The 17,102-nt window shown below is 43.6% G+C and overlaps 1 protein-coding gene across 4 annotated transcripts in view; it reads right to left on the minus strand.

Annotated features, from left to right (window-relative positions):
• The window catches only part of LOC128699953 (glutamate receptor ionotropic, delta-1-like), a 45,522-nt gene that overhangs the window by 21,642 nt on the left and 6,778 nt on the right, over positions 1-17,102 (minus strand). For 2 of the 4 annotated variants that reach the window (XM_070098687.1, XM_070098686.1), the window contains exons 1-8: positions 9,481-9,608; positions 5,981-6,130; positions 4,903-4,980; positions 3,752-3,951; positions 3,557-3,583; positions 3,302-3,409; positions 2,382-2,564; positions 1,034-1,192 (exon numbers count right to left, since the gene is read on the minus strand). In XM_070098687.1, coding sequence (XP_069954788.1) covers positions 1,034-1,192; positions 2,382-2,564; positions 3,302-3,409; positions 3,557-3,583; positions 3,752-3,951; positions 4,903-4,980; positions 5,981-6,130; positions 9,481-9,589 — 1,014 coding nt within the window. In that variant the 5' untranslated portion in view covers positions 9,590-9,608. Of the gene's footprint in view, positions 1-1,033; positions 1,193-2,381; positions 2,565-3,301; positions 3,410-3,556; positions 3,584-3,751; positions 3,952-4,902; positions 4,981-5,980; positions 6,131-9,480; positions 9,609-17,102 lie in introns of those variants that run through there. The other 2 variants (XM_070098688.1, XM_053792789.2) reach the window with 2 other exon arrangements.

Consider the following 17,102-nt stretch of genomic DNA (forward strand, 5'->3'; position numbering starts at 1 on the left):
ATGAACTCGTTTCTGTTAGTGTGACTTTGTAAATAGTTCTAGTGGGACCGAAACGTCGTCGTAGGCTTCCCTCTCCTATGTGAGGGTTGTGTATTGTTCCAGTCACGGTCTTGTTCCTTTTTATTTATAAATGTACCTACTGTACATGATAGCTAGGGCAATTAAATGGTATATGACTCCACAGTCTTAATGATTGCTCACTGTATTCCATTAATGGCATCTGGTTGCAATATTTTCAGTGTAAGGGATGGCCTGACTTGTGTTGGACTTCCACGCTTCCCATGCGACATTTATTCCCTTCCAGAAAAAAGAAGATACAGTATCACAGCTTGTGAAGCTGTGGGAGACAGGCAGGGCCAGTGCATGTACTTCCAGTCCACGAGCAATGAAACTGATTTGCAGATGTGTGAAATTATTTTTGGTGCTAAAGCCATTTACATGTTTGCAGGGACGTGGGGATGTAGTGACAGGTAGGGAGAAAGTGCTGATAAAGTGATATTGATCGGACACTTCCGTAGAGAAAATATACTAGGTTAACAAGTGTCATTAATAAAATAAGAGATGTGGAAAGCGTCTTATGCTGATGATCAACCCTCGAGTACATAGCACCTACTTGGATCCCACACCTGATCATAAGAACATGAGAAAGGAGGAACACTGCAGCAGACCTATTGGCACATACTAGGCGGGTTCTACACAAATCCATCCCACTAACAGAGTATTTACCTAACACATTTTCAACGCTACCCATACAATAAGCTTTGATAAATCTATTTACTAATGGCAAGTCTCACTCAAATCCAACCCTTCTCACTAGTGTATCTATCCAACCTAAATTTAAAACTACACAAGGTTTTAACATCAATAACCCTACTAGGCAGACTGTTCCACTCATCTTCTACCCTATTTCCAAACCAATACATTACTATATCCTTTCTAAATGTAAACTTATCTAATTTGAATCCATGAATATGAAAAAACCAAGAAAAGACCTAAAGACAGGTATTAAAACAGCAATAAACTGGGTACATACCCTGCTAGCCAGAGCGTCCACATTATCCTGGGTTGACGGGCGTGCTGTGATCCTGGGCACGAAGTTCACCTTCTTCATGATGTTAGTCAGTAGCCTACCCAGATATCCCTTCAGCACCTGCTTCCCGCCCTCCTCCTCCACAGTGATTTCGTTGTTTGCCTGGTGATACACACACAAATATAAACACAATGCTCACACACACACACACATGCGCACAAGCGTACACAAGTGACAAGTATTGTACACATATTGGAAAAAAAAAACATTTCAGAAAAGTTGGTTACACGCTTGAAGAACAACCCACTACCTGGTGCACAATTTAGTTTCGGTCAGTGTATTAATCTAGATATTAAAAAAAACATGAATTTCCCATGAAAGGCTCATTCGAAAACTGCAAAATATAGGAGGAATACAAGACATTATTACAGTGGATGAGACTTTTTTTTTCTTGTCTGAAAAGAAATGTCCTAGCGGGAAGATGAAAATTTAGACACGATGTGCAAACATCTGGGTATCTTTATACCCAGATGTTTGCACATGTCTAAATTTTCATCTTGTCGGTACTGTATACCATTCTTGTACAACTAGCGAGAAGATGTCACACGCGGGGTGCCACAAGGATCTGTACTTGCTCCGTTAATGTTTTTAATTAAGGTCAGTGTTTTACTGTAAGGCATAAGAACCGCATGATAACAACACAGTTATGAAAGCACGTGACAGAACAGATAACGAAGATTTCTTAGTATCTACAACAGGGATATGAAGAAGCAGCAGCAGTCGTAAGCTGGGGAAGGTGAGGCGAAGTACCTGGAGGGTATATTTAGTGTATATTTAGATATACCTCAGTACCTGGTATATCTTATGAACCTGTCGGCACCAGGGTATATATATATATATATATATATATATATATATATATATATATATATATATATATATATATATATAAATAATATATATATATATATTTATTATGTATCCATGGGGAAGTGGAACAGAATTCTTCCTCCGTAAGCCATGCGTGTCGTAAGACGCGACTAAAATGCCGGGAGCAAGGGGCTAGTAACCCCTTCTCCTGTATAAATTACTAAATTTAAAAAGAGAAACTTTCGTTTTTCTTTTTGGGCCACCCTGCCTTGGTGGGATACGGCCGGTGTGTTGAAAGAAAGAAAATATATAATATATATATATATATAATATTTATATATATATATATATATATATATATATATATATATATATATCCATTACTGGACCACTCCTTGCCCGTAGAGTGGTTCAAGCTCGACTCCTCGGTATTACAATATGAGACAGCCAGGCTTCATTCCTTTTGATCAAAAGCCCTTACCGCAGGGATGGAGACGTTGAGGGATGCTCCATTTAGGGTTTTGATTGAGGGGAGGAGGTGGTGGGAGCGCAGGTGGAAACGTCCACTGTACCAGCATCCAACACTGCGCATCACCGGCCCTGAACCCTCCACCAGCTGCGCCGCCTTCAGCAGACCTGCGCACCGGCCTGCCTCCGCCTGCGCCTGCCGCAGGAGAAGGCAGAAATAAAACTGCATGACGCTTCAGTCTATCCTAGCCCATCAAGTTGGTCCGTTCTAGTCCATCAAGTTAGTCCATCTTGTTCCATCAAGATGGTCCATCCTAGTCCATCAAGTTAGTCAATCTTGGTCCATCAAGTTGTTCCTCCTGGTCCATCAAGTTGGTCTGTCTTGGTCCATCAAGTTGTTCCTCCTGGTCCATCAAGTTGGTCTGTCTTGGTCCATCAAGTTGTTCCTCCTGGTCCATCAAGTTGGTCTGTCTTGGTCCATCAAGTTGGTCTGTCTTGGTCAGCTGGTCCGTCCTGGTCCATCAAGTTGGTCAGTCCCTATTCATGTGGTAGTCACAGTATTGTGGTAGCCACGGCACTGTGGTAGCCACAGTGTTGTAGTAGTCACAGTACTGTAGCCAGGGCACTGTGGTAGCCACAGTATTGTGGTAGTCACAGTATTGTGGTAGCCAGGGCACTGTGGTAGCCACAGTATTGTGGTAGTCACAGTATTGTGGTAGCCAGGGCACTGTGGTAGCCACAGTATTGTGGTAGTCACAGTATTGTGGTAGCCACAGTATTGTGGTAGCCACAGTATTGTGGTAGCTACAGTATTGTGGTAGCCACAGTATTGTGGTAGCTATGGTACTGTAGCAGCCACGGTACTGTGAATTGTATACAGTTTTGAGCACAATTAGAAATGAAGGCTGGAGAGGGGAAGGGAGGGAAGCTTACCTGGGGTGTCTCCTGGAGGAGTAGGAGGCGGAGGGCGAGGGGAAGACTTGAGGAGAGGTGGTTGGAGCTCAGCTCCCCGCTCACAGGCGCCACTACCACCGTTTCTTTCTGTGGGGAAGGCAGTAGTGACACCAAGGTTATTCTCTCTCTCTCTCTCTCTGATATTAGTCAAGTCAAGAAGCAGCATTCAAACATCTCAATGAATATATTTCTTCGTTATTCACCTTCCTCTAACACACTCATGTTTCTACTCACCGGTCCAAACACTCCTCGTGACGCTAGCTGAAAATAACAGACAACTAATCAGTGTATAGAAAATGAACACACACACACACACACACACACACACACACACACACACACACACACACACACACACACACACAAAATGGCTTGTGAGAATATTATTTTTGACGTGTAGATTGTCCCTAGAAGACTGGAGAGCCTGACCTGTGGAGCTGCGTGAAGCACCCAGCTAGCAGGACCCAGCACTAGCACCACCGTCTGATGTCTAGGAAGCTCCACACGCTCATACAAGAACCTCCAGTTCACGCTTGGGAAGAATAACTCCCCGGAGACGCCATCGTCACCCGCTACGCCCGTGGGCGGCCCCAACGGGATGTTGACGCTGGATGATGAGTTGGTCCATTCTGTCAGGAATTTTGGCAAGTTCCATAAATAAATTAAATTTCTGGAAAATTCTTCAAAACCCTGTTTTAAATTCACGAGAAAGTGCCAAACCCGTAAGTGTTATATCATGGAGAATGAAGTGAAAATTTGGCAGCTATGTCCGATCCGAGGAAAGGGAGGATGCCTCCAATATGTAGGATCAAGAACCAATCAATGAGTACAACAAGCTCGTCTCTCTCTATTAATAAACGGAGGATCGAACCCCTAGCGTGTTAAACCCTCACGGGTTTAACGCTTCTGATACAGTATAAAAATCAAGAGCTCTTCGTCAGTCGGAATGAAAAATATTAGAAAAATTAGAAAAATATTAGAAAAATATTAGAAAAAACATTTTAAAAAATTAGAAAAATATTAAAAAAAAAGTCTTCCATTGTTTATCTTATTCTTACGTCACATTATTCTTTATCTCAATATTCTTCGTTGTTTTTTGTGTGTCTCATTCTTCGTCTCAGCATTATCTGTGTCAACATCATGACTGTTGTTGTCAGTATATCACTCGTAAGTCTTTCCATTCTTCCTTTTAAGTATTTTAATCCTTTGTATTTACATTTTTCTCCGTCTGTTAAAGATTTTATATGGGTGTCCTTTTATCTGTTCGGTCACTGTGTACTTGTGACAGGTGTAACTGTGTAAGACAGGTATGGTGTACGTGTTGACAGATATACCTGTGTTAACAGGTGTGGTATATTTTTTGACAGATTCCATGCTTAGACAGGTGAATACCTAACTGTGTTAGGTGTTACCTATATTGTAGCTGTGTTAGACAGGTGTATCTGTCTTGTAACTGTGATAGGTGTTACCTATGCTGTAGCTGTGTTAGAGAGGTGTTACCTACCTTGTAGCTGTGTTAGACAGGCGTATTTATCTTGTACCTGTGTTAGACAGGTGGTATCTCTATTAGACAGGTGTACCTGTGTTAGACAGGTGAGCATGACGGTGGATCTCCGTGGTAATGCCGTCCTCCCAGATGCTACCCTCCACACCAGTGTCTGGAGAGCCAGCAAGAAAGAGTTAAGCGAAGAAAGTGGGTGATTAATTGAACATATTTAACATTTATCCCATCCATGAATTTAAAAAGTTATAAAATACACAATAATGTTCAACTGGTCCTAAACCCTTCGTGGATAAAGAGGCTATCCTAGAAAAGCAAAGGATATATGTGAAGGAAATCCATTGGATTGTATTCTGTAACGCGCGCATTATTTCTCACTTAAAACTCTACAGGTTTTTATATTGTGTTCTTCTGTTTGTAAACGGAGTTATGGAAAACAGATGCGGGACTTTAAAAAATGCCACTGAGTTGTGTTTAAAATGATAGAGAAGAATGAGTATATTGTTGTTTATTAATGATCTGGTGAGGCCACTTAGTGACTTGGAACAATTTAGTGGTGAAGTTAATTACCGAATATTGTCTGTGTAACTTCAGGTTATTCTCGACTGATGTTGAGTATTAGTTACTCTTTAGCCAGGTGTGAGACGGTCGATGTTATGAGGTAAGATAAGATTTGTTCGGATTTTTAACCCGGAGGGTTAGGCACCCTAGATAACCCAAGTAAGAGCGTCAACCAGGACTGTCTGTCTTATAAGTAAGTTTATTCAGGTATACACAAATACAGTTACATAGATTATCATACATAGCAGCATATGTGTAAGGAACGTAGGATAACCCAAAAACGTCAATGACTTATTTACATTGGGGTCCTTATCGTCATTGCAGTGCTGCAATCTTGTTCCCCAGGATGTCACCTACACCAGTCGACTAACACCCAGGTTCCTACTTGCTACCAGGTGAACAGGGACAACAGGTGTAAGGAAACATACCCGCTGAATATCCGTGGTTGAGTCTCCGGCCGGGGACTGAACCACGAATACTCAGTATGTGATGCGAGAGTGTTCGAGGTGGAACATGAAGGTGGTGGTGTGTTGTAGAATACATAAACATTATGGCGGTGATGGAGAGAGTGGTTGAGTAAACCTGTGTTGACTCACCAAAATCACCTGGAGACATTATGATGAGGTTAGTGGCGTTGAGGATGTGAAGTGTGTGGATGAGGATGTTTGGAAGACTTTTCATCCAGGCTGTCATACTCACAGGCGCATCCACTCCTCTCATCCTCCCATCCACTTTACACTCCGCCACTATTAAAACAAAAAAAATTTTGTACAAAAAATGGAAAAAAAGAAAATTTTTGTTATTCAAGTATACAGTGGTTGTATTAAATACATCATTACTCTATGCATTACTATAGACATCCAAGGATGATCAAGAGCGAACACTGATAATGGTTTGCTTATCCTCTTGCCCTTCCCTGGAAACCCTTGCCCTTTCCTGGAAACCCTTGACCCTCCCTGGAAACCCTTGACCCTCCCTGGAAACCCTTGACCCTCCCTGGAAACCCTTACATTAAAGAAGACTATTACTTTAACTAAATGCTAAGCAGTTTCTTCTAAGTAAGATACAACACTGATGCAAGCTTGACGCCTATCAGAAGAGGGTTTTTCAAGTTATCACCTAGAACCTGATCATTTAAAAAGTTCCACCGGCTTTTCCCTTTGCTACAGGTCACCAGTGTCGGAAATTTTAATCCGATCGGATGAGGTGTTCTTAAGTAATGAATGAAAACCTTGAACCTGAGAATATGGCCGGCTTGACGATAAAGCAGTAGGAAAATATAATACCTAAGGGCTCAGTAACGACTCAAGTCTTTCGAAATATGCATTCTTAAATTATTTCATGAAAATAATTACACATTAAAATAAAATTAGCAAATTGGTATTATAATGTATAAAATACCGACAAGTGGATGAGTAACAAACAGTGAAATATTATTTGTGAAAAGTTTCTCCTAAACACGAGGCTTTTCCAGTCTGATATTGTAGATGATGTCTTCTGTACCGCGACACAGTTGTGTTGCAGTGTCACACAAGTATCACTAATAATGGTACACAATACAATACTGAGGATTAGTAATAATGGTAGAATTACCGTCAAAATGTTAGATAAAAGATGCAACTAATGTGACATTTTATTATAGTTAAGACAAAGCTCTTGGAGAGCGCAACTTTAGTTGCATCTGTGTCTTTTTACTTAAGACACTTTACTGTTACACATGTCTTATTTATCGTCACAGTCCAGCAACCATCCCACTCCTCTTTAAGTGGTGAAAAGCAGATTTGAATAAACAATCCCAGTTAATTGCAGGGAAACCAATATCCCAGTCCAAAACTATTCGTGATCTTTGAATAAGAAACACCAGCGTTAAGAGTTTGAAAGCGATCAGAAGAGGCATTCTCCAGATATCGTGTAGAAACTAATGTCACAGTTTATTAAATATAATTAGCAAATGGGGATTTACACAGCCCAATAGCAATGTCATCCTTTCTTTGATCAAAATGCACCAGCACTGAAAGTTTGAAGCAGATCAGAAGAGGCATTTTCTAGTTAGTATACGGAAACCAATAATGTAGTCTTTTTGAGTTAAAAAAATTGCGAACATGCACCTGTACCAGATAAAATAGAATTTCAGGTTAAGTTAGTTAAGGTTTGTCAGGAAACAGGACAAGTGTTTCCCGACGCGAGTCTTAGTCATATGATGACCCGCAGCTGCAGCTTTTGGTCATCTGACCGAGGCCTTCCTCCCATTTTATAAAGAAATTCTACATCCTTTTCGAGGGGCTACGAAACTGCTAAAATAATTTAGATTTTACTATGAAAATAGTATATGTCATCTGTCGACTAAGAACACTTCGAATCTAACAGAATATATTAGAGTATACGTGACTGGCAGTGTAGCCCTGAAGGGCCAGGTGACCCAGAGTGACCATGTAGCCCTGAATGACCATGTATCCCTGAGTAATAATGTAGCCCTGAGTAACAATGTAGCCCTGAGTAACAATGTAGCCCTGAGGGGCCAAGTGGTTAAGAGTCAGAACTACTGGGAAAGCAAGGTTAAAAAAGCCTGCCTCTACACACACACAAATCCACGACACAAAAATCAACTTTGACATATCCTCTCCCTCCAAACGCAGTAATTTGCCTCGTCCGGGTATTGCCGCTTAAATACCTCGAGCGAAACTTTTAAACTATTAAAACTGGAGTCAACTGCAGCGTTTATCTCGACAAAATTCTGAAATGTGGAATGGCTGGGAAAAAAAAAATTATTTCCTCCACGTCGAGTACATGAAGAGCGAGTCAGAGAGTACTGCAATGTTCGGCGAGTTTAAATAAATCCAGTACAATCGAAAATATACCAGTACAGTAACGAAATAGGTAACGGAGGAGTTAGGTTTTGCGTTGATAGTTCCGGGAGGGGGGGAGGTCATTGCCCCCGTGGCTCTGTCTCAGACGAGGACTCCTCAGTTAGGAAAGAAATATTACAGCAATGGGAACTAATGAGAAATTCAAGTGTGTGCTGAATGAAATTAGAAATTTATGAGATTTACAGGTAATGAGGCATTTAAGATACTCTGAAGTAAATGCGTTAGCAAATTAACGTTCGTTATGTAGATAATGGTATAAAATACTCCAAGGTCGATAGACTGACTACATCTTTATTTCATTACTACACCTGCTGCCTCTGTATTTGACTGAAGAAGTCTACTGTGTAAATGAAATGTTTCAACAATAAGGATACCCAAGTGTTGTACATGTGTCTTAATCATCACGTTCTTTATGTTGGCAGGCCACTTAGCGGGAGTGAACCTCAAAGTTCTGAGGATGAAGACACGTGTACTATAGGTAACTTTATTCCAAAACGTTTCGCCTACACAGTCGGCTTCTTCAGTCAATATGTAAAGTAAAAGGACACAAGTGCAACTAATGTGACATTTATTGTAGCAACGTTTCGCTCTCCAGGAGCTTTATCAAGCCATTACAAACAATACATGGACACAGAGGGTATATAAAGGCTCAGAGTGAGCCTTTATATACCCTCTGTGTCCATGTATTGTTTGTAATGGCTTGATAAAGCTCCTGGAGAGCGAAACGTTGCTACAATAAATGTCACATTAGTTGCACTTGTGTCCTTTTACTTTACATATTGTCGGTAATTCTACCAACTTTATTACATTCTTCAGTCAGGTACAGAGGCAGCATAAGGAGTAGAGATGTAAAGACGATGTAATCTGTTCATCACCCAGGTCAGTCCCTGATTACATGATTTTTACATCTCTACTGCTTCTGCTGATTCTGTACTCGACTGAAGAAGCCTACTGTGTAGGCGAAACGTTTCGGAATAAAGTTACCTAACTTCTGCACATGTGTCTTAATCATACCATTATCATATCTAACAAGACATATTAATATAAAGAACAGGAAGGCACAATACCATGACTGGAATACACACACAACCCGCACAAAAGAGGATGAAACGTATGACGACGTTTCGGCTAGACTTGAACCATTAACTAGTCACAGTGATGTACAAATGTTTGTCAAAACACTGATACAAAATACTGCAACTCTGGTAAGACTCAAGAGATAGACTGACCTTGCAGGTGGGCGAGTGAGATGACCAGCGTCACCACAACACACCTGTGTTTCCACCGTAGCTTGGGAGGAGGTAATCTGCGACAGGTATCCTGGCGGGGATAACTCATCCTTCGGCGGGAGGGACTCACCTTTCGATAGAAAGGATGTATCGTTGGAATGGGGCAACTAATTTTGCGTCAGGAGTACATCCTGCGGCAGGAGGAGCAAATCCTGCGAGAGGATCAACTCATACGACAGGAGGGGCACATCCTGCGACAGGGGGAACACATCCTGCGGCAGTATCAACTCATCCTGCGACAGGGAGAGCTCATCCTGCGACAGGGGGAGCACATCCTGTGACAGCACCAACTCATCCTACGACAGGATCAACCCATCCTTCTGCTCTCTGCTTCGCCACACCTTCCACTAAATATTATTGCTTTCGTAGTCCTAAAAAAAAATACATGATATTGTGACGCTAACTTTATTTTAGCACTGTAGGACTCCATTGTCTACAAGGTACAACAATCTTTGGTGGGTACAAAGGACACTAAGTGCAACTAATGTGACATTTTACTGTGGCAACGTTTCGCTTTCCAGGAGCTTTGTCAAGCTGTTACAAACAATACAGGTGCAAAACATAATGTTTTGCACTTCTGTACCTGTATATACCTCTGTGTATCCATGTATTGTTTGTAACGGCTTGATAAAGCTCCTGGAGAGCGAAACGTTGCCACAATGAAATGTCACATTAGTTGCACATGTGTCCATTTACCTAACATATTGTGGGTAATTCTACCAACATTATTACAACACTCTTCTTCTTTCTTCCTTCAAGACAAACATGAAGGAAGAGAGACTTAGTAAATGATTGATGAAGTCTGGGAAAGAGTAAGATAAAGGAAGGAGGAGGAGGAGGAGCAGGAAGCAAGGTGAGGGAGGAACAGGAAAGTCAGTGAGAGGGGAGAGAGAAGAACAAGAGAAGTAAGGGGAACACGGTAATTCCCCTTCCCCACTACAGTGGTGGTCTCCAGCGTGCCACCCACCAGTGGAGAACATCGTTCCCCCACTACAGTGGTGGTCTGCAGCGTGCCACCCACCAGTGGAGAACATCGTTCCCCCACTACAGTGGTGGTCTGCAGCGTGCCACCCACCAGTGGAGAACATCGTTCCCCCACTACAGTGGTGGTCTGCAGCGTGCCACCCACCAGTGGAGAACATCGTTCCCCCACTACAGTGGTGGTCTGCAGCGTGCCACCCACCAGTGGAGAACATCGTTCCCCCACTACAGTGGTGGTCTACAGCGTGCCACCCACCAGTGGAGAACATCGTTCCCCCACTACAGTGGTGGTCTGCAGCGTGCCACCCACCAGTGGAGAACATCGTTCCCCCACTACAGTGGTGGTCTGCAGCGTGCCACCCACCAGTGGAGAACATCGTTCCCCCACTACAGTGGTGGTCTGCAGCGTGCCACCCACCAGTGGAGAACATCGTTCCCCCACTACAGTGGTGGTCTGCAGCGTGCCACCCACCAGTGGAGAACATCGTTCCCCCACTACAGTGGTGGTCTACAGCGTGCCACCCACCAGTGGAGAACATCGTTCCCCCACTACAGTGGTGGTCTGCAGCGTGCCACCCACCAGTGGAGAACATCGTTCCCCCACTACAGTGGTGGTCTGCAGCGTGCCACCCACCAGTGGAGAACATCGTTCCCCCACTACAGTGGTGGTCTGCAGCGTGCCACCCACCACTGGAGAACATCGTTCCCCCACTACAGTGGTGGTCTGCAGCGTGCCACCCACCACTGGAGAACATCGTTCCCCCACTACAGTGGTGGTCTGCAGCGTGCCACCCACCAGTGGAGAACATCGTTCCCCCACTACAGTGGTGGTCTGCAGCGTGCCACCCACCAGTGGAGAACATCGTTCCCCCACTACAGTGGTGGTCTGCAGCGTGCCACCCACCAGTGGAGAACATCGTTCCCCCACTACAGTGGTGGTCTGCAGCGTGCCACCCACCACTGGAGAACATCGTTCCCCCACTACAGTGGTGGTCTGCAGCGTGCCACCCACCACTGGAGAACATCGTTCCCCCACTACAGTGGTGGTCTGCAGCGTGCCACCCACCAGTGGAGAACATCGTTCCCCCACTACAGTGGTGGTCTGCAGCGTGCCACCCACCACTGGAGAACTCACTAGTGGCCACCATTAACCACCAACAATTACAGCAATGCTACAATCAAGGTTAAGCAATTATACATTGTTACCAAACTTGAAGAGTTTACCCTCACAACTACTGCCCTCTCCTTCCCTCCCCCCTCCCCCCTCCCTCCGTACGATCTCTCCTTCCCTCCCCCCCTCCCTCCGTACGATCTCTCCTTCCCTCCCCCCCTCCCTCCGTACGATCTCTCCTTCCCTCCCCCCTCCCTCCGTACGATCTCTCCTTCCCTACCCCCCCCCCTCCGTACGATCTCTCCTTCCCTCCCCCCCTCCCTCCGTACGATCTCTCCTTCCCTCTCATCCGTACACTCATCACACATAAGCCCATGCAAAAATTCAGACACACACACAGGAGCCAAGAGCTATGACGGGGCCAGGAGCTATGAATCGACCCCTGCAAATACAGTTAGGTGAATACACACACCTAGAAAGGAATGAGCTTATACACGACAACAGCACGATTTCAGGGAAGGGAAATACCTGTCACAAATCTACTGGAGTTTTACAGCAAGGTGACAGAAGGAAGACAAGAGAGAGAGAGGTGGGAAGACTGCATTTTCTTAGACTGTAAGAAATTCTCGACACAGTTCTACACAAGAGAGTAGTGGAAAAGCTAGAAGAGCAGGCAGGTATAACAGGAAAAGCACTGCAGTGGATCAGATAATACCTGACAGGAAGGAACGAGTGATGGTACGTGACGAGATGTCAGAGAGGGGTTCCACAAGGGTCAGTCCTAGGGCCCGTGCTGTTTCTGGCATATGTGAATGACATGACGGAAGGGATAGGTTCAGAGGTGTCCCTGTTTGTGGACGATGTGAAGTTAATGCGAAGAATTCAATCGGACGAGGATCAAGTAGGATTACAAAGGGATCTGGACAGACTGCAAGCTTGGACCAGCAACTGGCTCCTGGAGTTTAACCCCACCAAGTGCAAAGTTATGAGACTGGAGGTGGTCATAGAAGACCCCAGATAGAGTATAGGCTAGGGGGCCAAAGACTGCAAAACTTACTCCAGGAAAAGGATCTTGGGGTGACTATAATACCAAGCATATTTCCTGAGACGCACATCAACCAAATAACTGCTGCAACATATGGGCGCCTGGCAAACCTAAGAATAGCGTTTCGGCACCTTGGTAAGGAATCGTTAAGACTGTACACTGTGTACATCAGGCTCATGTTGGAGTATGCAGCACCAGTATGGAACCCACATCTGGTCAAGCACGTCAAGAAATTAGAGAAAGTGCAAAGGTTTGCAGTAAGACTAGTCCCAAAGCTAAGAGGAGAGGTTAAGGGAAATCGACCTGATGACACTGAAGGACAGGACGGATGGGAAGGGGGGCATGATAACGACATCATGATGAGGAATTGACAAGGTGGATGAGGACAGAATGTTTCTGAGATGGGACACAGCAACAAGGGGTCACAACTGGAAGCTGAAAACTCAGATGAGTTACAAGGATGTTAAGAAGTATTTCTTCAGTCATAGAGTTGTCAGGAAGTGGAACAGTCTGTAGAGTGATGCATTGGAGGCAGGATCTATACACAGCTTTAAGAAGAGGTACGATAAAGCTCATAGAGCAGGGAGAGAGTGCCCTAGTAACGACCAGGGAAGAGGCTGAGCCAAGAGCTGTGAATCAACTCCTGCAACCACAACTAGGTGAAGTTAACGTGCTTGAGAAGGAAAATAGTCGAGCAACAGAGGGAGTGATGGTTTTATATGCTGTAGAGGATAGTGTTTTCCGTGAAGGTTGAACAATATGGCTTTGTAATCAGAAACTGGTCCTTTTTGAGACTGACAGTGGGGCATCCATCTCCACATACACTGGATCATGAGTACACTCAAACACACGACTTCGTATTGGGCAGAATCAAGACTGGAGGAGATAAAGTAGTGTAGCACTGATCAACAACCTGCCACCAAATAGCAAGAGATAGATTTGATGACACATGCAACACTCGGGTATCTTTAATGACGAAACGCTTCACTTGGGTAGCAGGGTTTATCGGTCGAATAAATAGATGAATTCCAGTACTGGGGAGAGCAGAAGTGAACAGGCAGTTTGAGGCACTCAGTCCCTCAACCTTGATGGGAGATGTTCAGTCTCTTAGCCTAAGTGACTGACAGAGGTTCGCATCTTCATCAGGGCTGAGGGATTCTCTACCAGATCAACCAGGCTGTGATGGATATGTGGGGCAGCGGGCCTCCAGCAGCAACAGCCTGGTTGACCAGGCAAGCACCAGACGAGCCTGGCCCATGGCTGGGTTCAGAGAGTAGATTAACCCTCGAAACTCTTCAGAGGTATGTCCCATGAATTATAATAATTGTACTCGCTTGGTGAAGCCTTCTACTCAGGTGAAACGTTTAGTCAATGCAGATTCCTGAGTGTCGCACATGTCTTACCAACTTTTATACAGGAGACCGAGACATACATGTGAAAACAACACACAAATAACTAGCACAAATAACCTGCTTGTTATTTGTGTTTTCCCAGTCACTATGTTGTGCCTTTTTATTCTGTAAGAAAACAAAACAATGGTGGAGACCATAAAGGAAGCACCAAGGAGAGCTCAGGCAACTAAACTAAAACTGTTAATAACTGGTGACTTCAATCACAAAGATATAGATTGGGAGAACTGGGGACCGGAAACGTGGAGGGGAGATGATGATGGAAGTGGTATAAGGAAATTGATATATATATATATATATATATATATATATATATATATATATATATATATATATATATATATATATATATATATATAGATGGATGGATGGATGAACTAGCAAGACTGGATGTGGTATCGACCAAAAATATATCTGGCATAGGCTAAATATAGTGGTAGATCTCCCCTGGATGCTAGCCACTATACAGTACTGAATTTTGACTACCTCGTGGAAGTAAACACTGAGTAAAAAACGGCAGATGGACAACACGGGAAACAAAACTTCACAAGAGAACTATTAAGGGATGAGATAATTCTTGAATGCATTGCACTGGGAACGGGAACTGGATGGAAAGTCGATGAAGCAGTACCTAACTGGAAAGTGAAGTGATGAAGCAGTACCTAACTGGAAAGTGAAGTGATGAAGCAGTACCTAACTGGAAAGTGAAGTGATGAAGCAGTACCTAACTGGAAAGTGAAGTGATGAAGCAGTACCTAACTGGAAAGTGAAGTGATGAAGCAGTACCTAACTGGAAAGTGAAGTGATGAAGCAGTACCTAACTGGAAAGTGAAGTGATGAAGCAGTACCTAACTGGAAAGTGAAGTGATGAAGCAGTACCTAACTGGAAAGTGAAGTGATGAAGCAGTACCTAACTGGAAAGTGAAGTGATGAAGCAGTACCTAACTGGAAAATGAAGGAGCAGGGGAATGACACAAATAAAGAGAGCCCGTTGTTTAACCAGAGATGCAGAAATTGGTCAGTAAGCAGTTACTTGAATTCATTATTAGTAAATACAAGTTACGATGTTTTGGGAAGGAGCACGAAGACCAAACACTATTATTGACTTGGGAGAAAGAGGCAGTAGACCTCAAAGTGAAAGATCAAAGGAAGAGCATAGTATCTGATATATCACTAGAGGCTCACATCAACTGAATATGCTTTTCATCCAATGCTCGTCTGGCAAATCTAAGAGTGGCCTTCAGCAATCCTAACAGTCCTTCTGGGCCCTTTAGACAACATACGTCTGGCCCATCTTCGAGTATGCGGCATCAATGTGGAACCCACACCGAATACAGCATGTTAAGAAACGGAAGAACTACAGAGGTATGCAACGGTGCTTGTTTCAGAGCTGTGGGAAGAGATCTGTGAGGAGAGACTGTAGACACTGAGCCTGATGACATTAGAAGGAGGAAAAACAACGGGAGATATAACATAAAAAATACTCAGAGAAACTGATAGGGTACACTGGGACAGACTGAGAGGAGAGAAAGGCGCTCACTAGAGCTCAGTTGAAGGTTAAGAACAGATGAGCCACAAGAATATCAAGAGGGACTTGTTTAGCCTCAGGGTTTAGGGGTGAATTAGTTCAGACAATCTTCATCCATAGTTTGAAGAGTAGGTATGACAGGACCCATGAGGCTAGAGGTGAGTAAATCTGGCAAGCGGGGAGTTGAGAGGCGGCAGGGCCAGGAGCTAAGATTTGACTCTTGCAACCACATATAAGTGCACATAGGTAAGTACACACTCGAGGAAACGGACCTTGGGGTGAGCATAACACCCAGTATATCACCTGAGGCGTACATCAACCAAACAACCTCCGCAGCAAATTCGTATCTGGCATATTCAAGATTAGCTTCAAGGAATCTCAATAGTGATTCACGATACTATTATACATACATACGTTCGTCTTGGAATATGCAACACCAACACGGAATCCACACCTGATCAAACATATTTAGAAACTGGAACAAGTGCAGATATTTGCAAAGAGATAAAGGGCATAAGCTATGAGGAGGGACTACAGGATTTAAATCTGATGAAATGAGTGAACAGGAGCAGAGGAGATATGGTAACAACATACAAAATACTGAGAGAAATGTATAGGGTTAACAGGCCAAAACTGTTCAAAAGACGGGAAACAGGTACACGAGGGCACAGCTAGGAGTTAAAACTCAGATACGCAGATAATTCACAAGGAACGAACTGGACAGCGAAGCGGTAGAGGCAAGATCCGTACATAGATTTACAAAGAGGTATGAAGTTAGGAGTGAAGCCAGCAGCGACTAATTTGAGGAGAGAGGATCAGGAGCTGAAACTCGACCCTTGCAACCACAAACGGGTGAATACAAGTAGTGTGCACTCACCCAGGGTCAGATGTCCAGCCATTCAAATGGTACAAATATCTCTGCTTTTATAGAGCACACACTGAAGTTTCAGCTGGAACCTTGCTGAAGGCAATGCATTTTGGTTCAGCTACATACACACTTAAATAAGCATAGAGTTAGCTATGTGAAATACGGAATCTTATAGTAGTTGCATCAAATACATTTACAGTTTTTGTAAATTGGTCTTTTAAGTGTAGAATAAAATTTACAAAATGATTTTTGGCACCATAAGCATAGTGGAAAATGTCAAAATGTTCTGTTTTGAAATGTGATCAAGTTTAAATGTCGGGACAATGATAGCGTGTAATGGATTTTCCGAAGCTGAGAGGCACCTGGCTCTTTGATGTTTACAATTGAGTTGAGGCATGAAGGTGTGCCTGTACACATGTACACAAGACCAACGGGTACACATATAACAGCCAATTTGTATTCCGATTGTGCGAGGTAACAACAGTGTCAACAACAGCGAGGCTTGTGGTGGTACCTTAGAACATCATATATCACATACCTACTGCTCTCTAATTGGCACCTCACTGGACACACACACACACACACACACACACACACACACACACACACACACACACACA

The sequence above is a fragment of the Cherax quadricarinatus genome, chromosome 64, assembly GCF_038502225.1.
Source record: "Cherax quadricarinatus isolate ZL_2023a chromosome 64, ASM3850222v1, whole genome shotgun sequence".
Lineage (NCBI taxonomy): Eukaryota > Metazoa > Arthropoda > Malacostraca > Decapoda > Parastacidae > Cherax > Cherax quadricarinatus.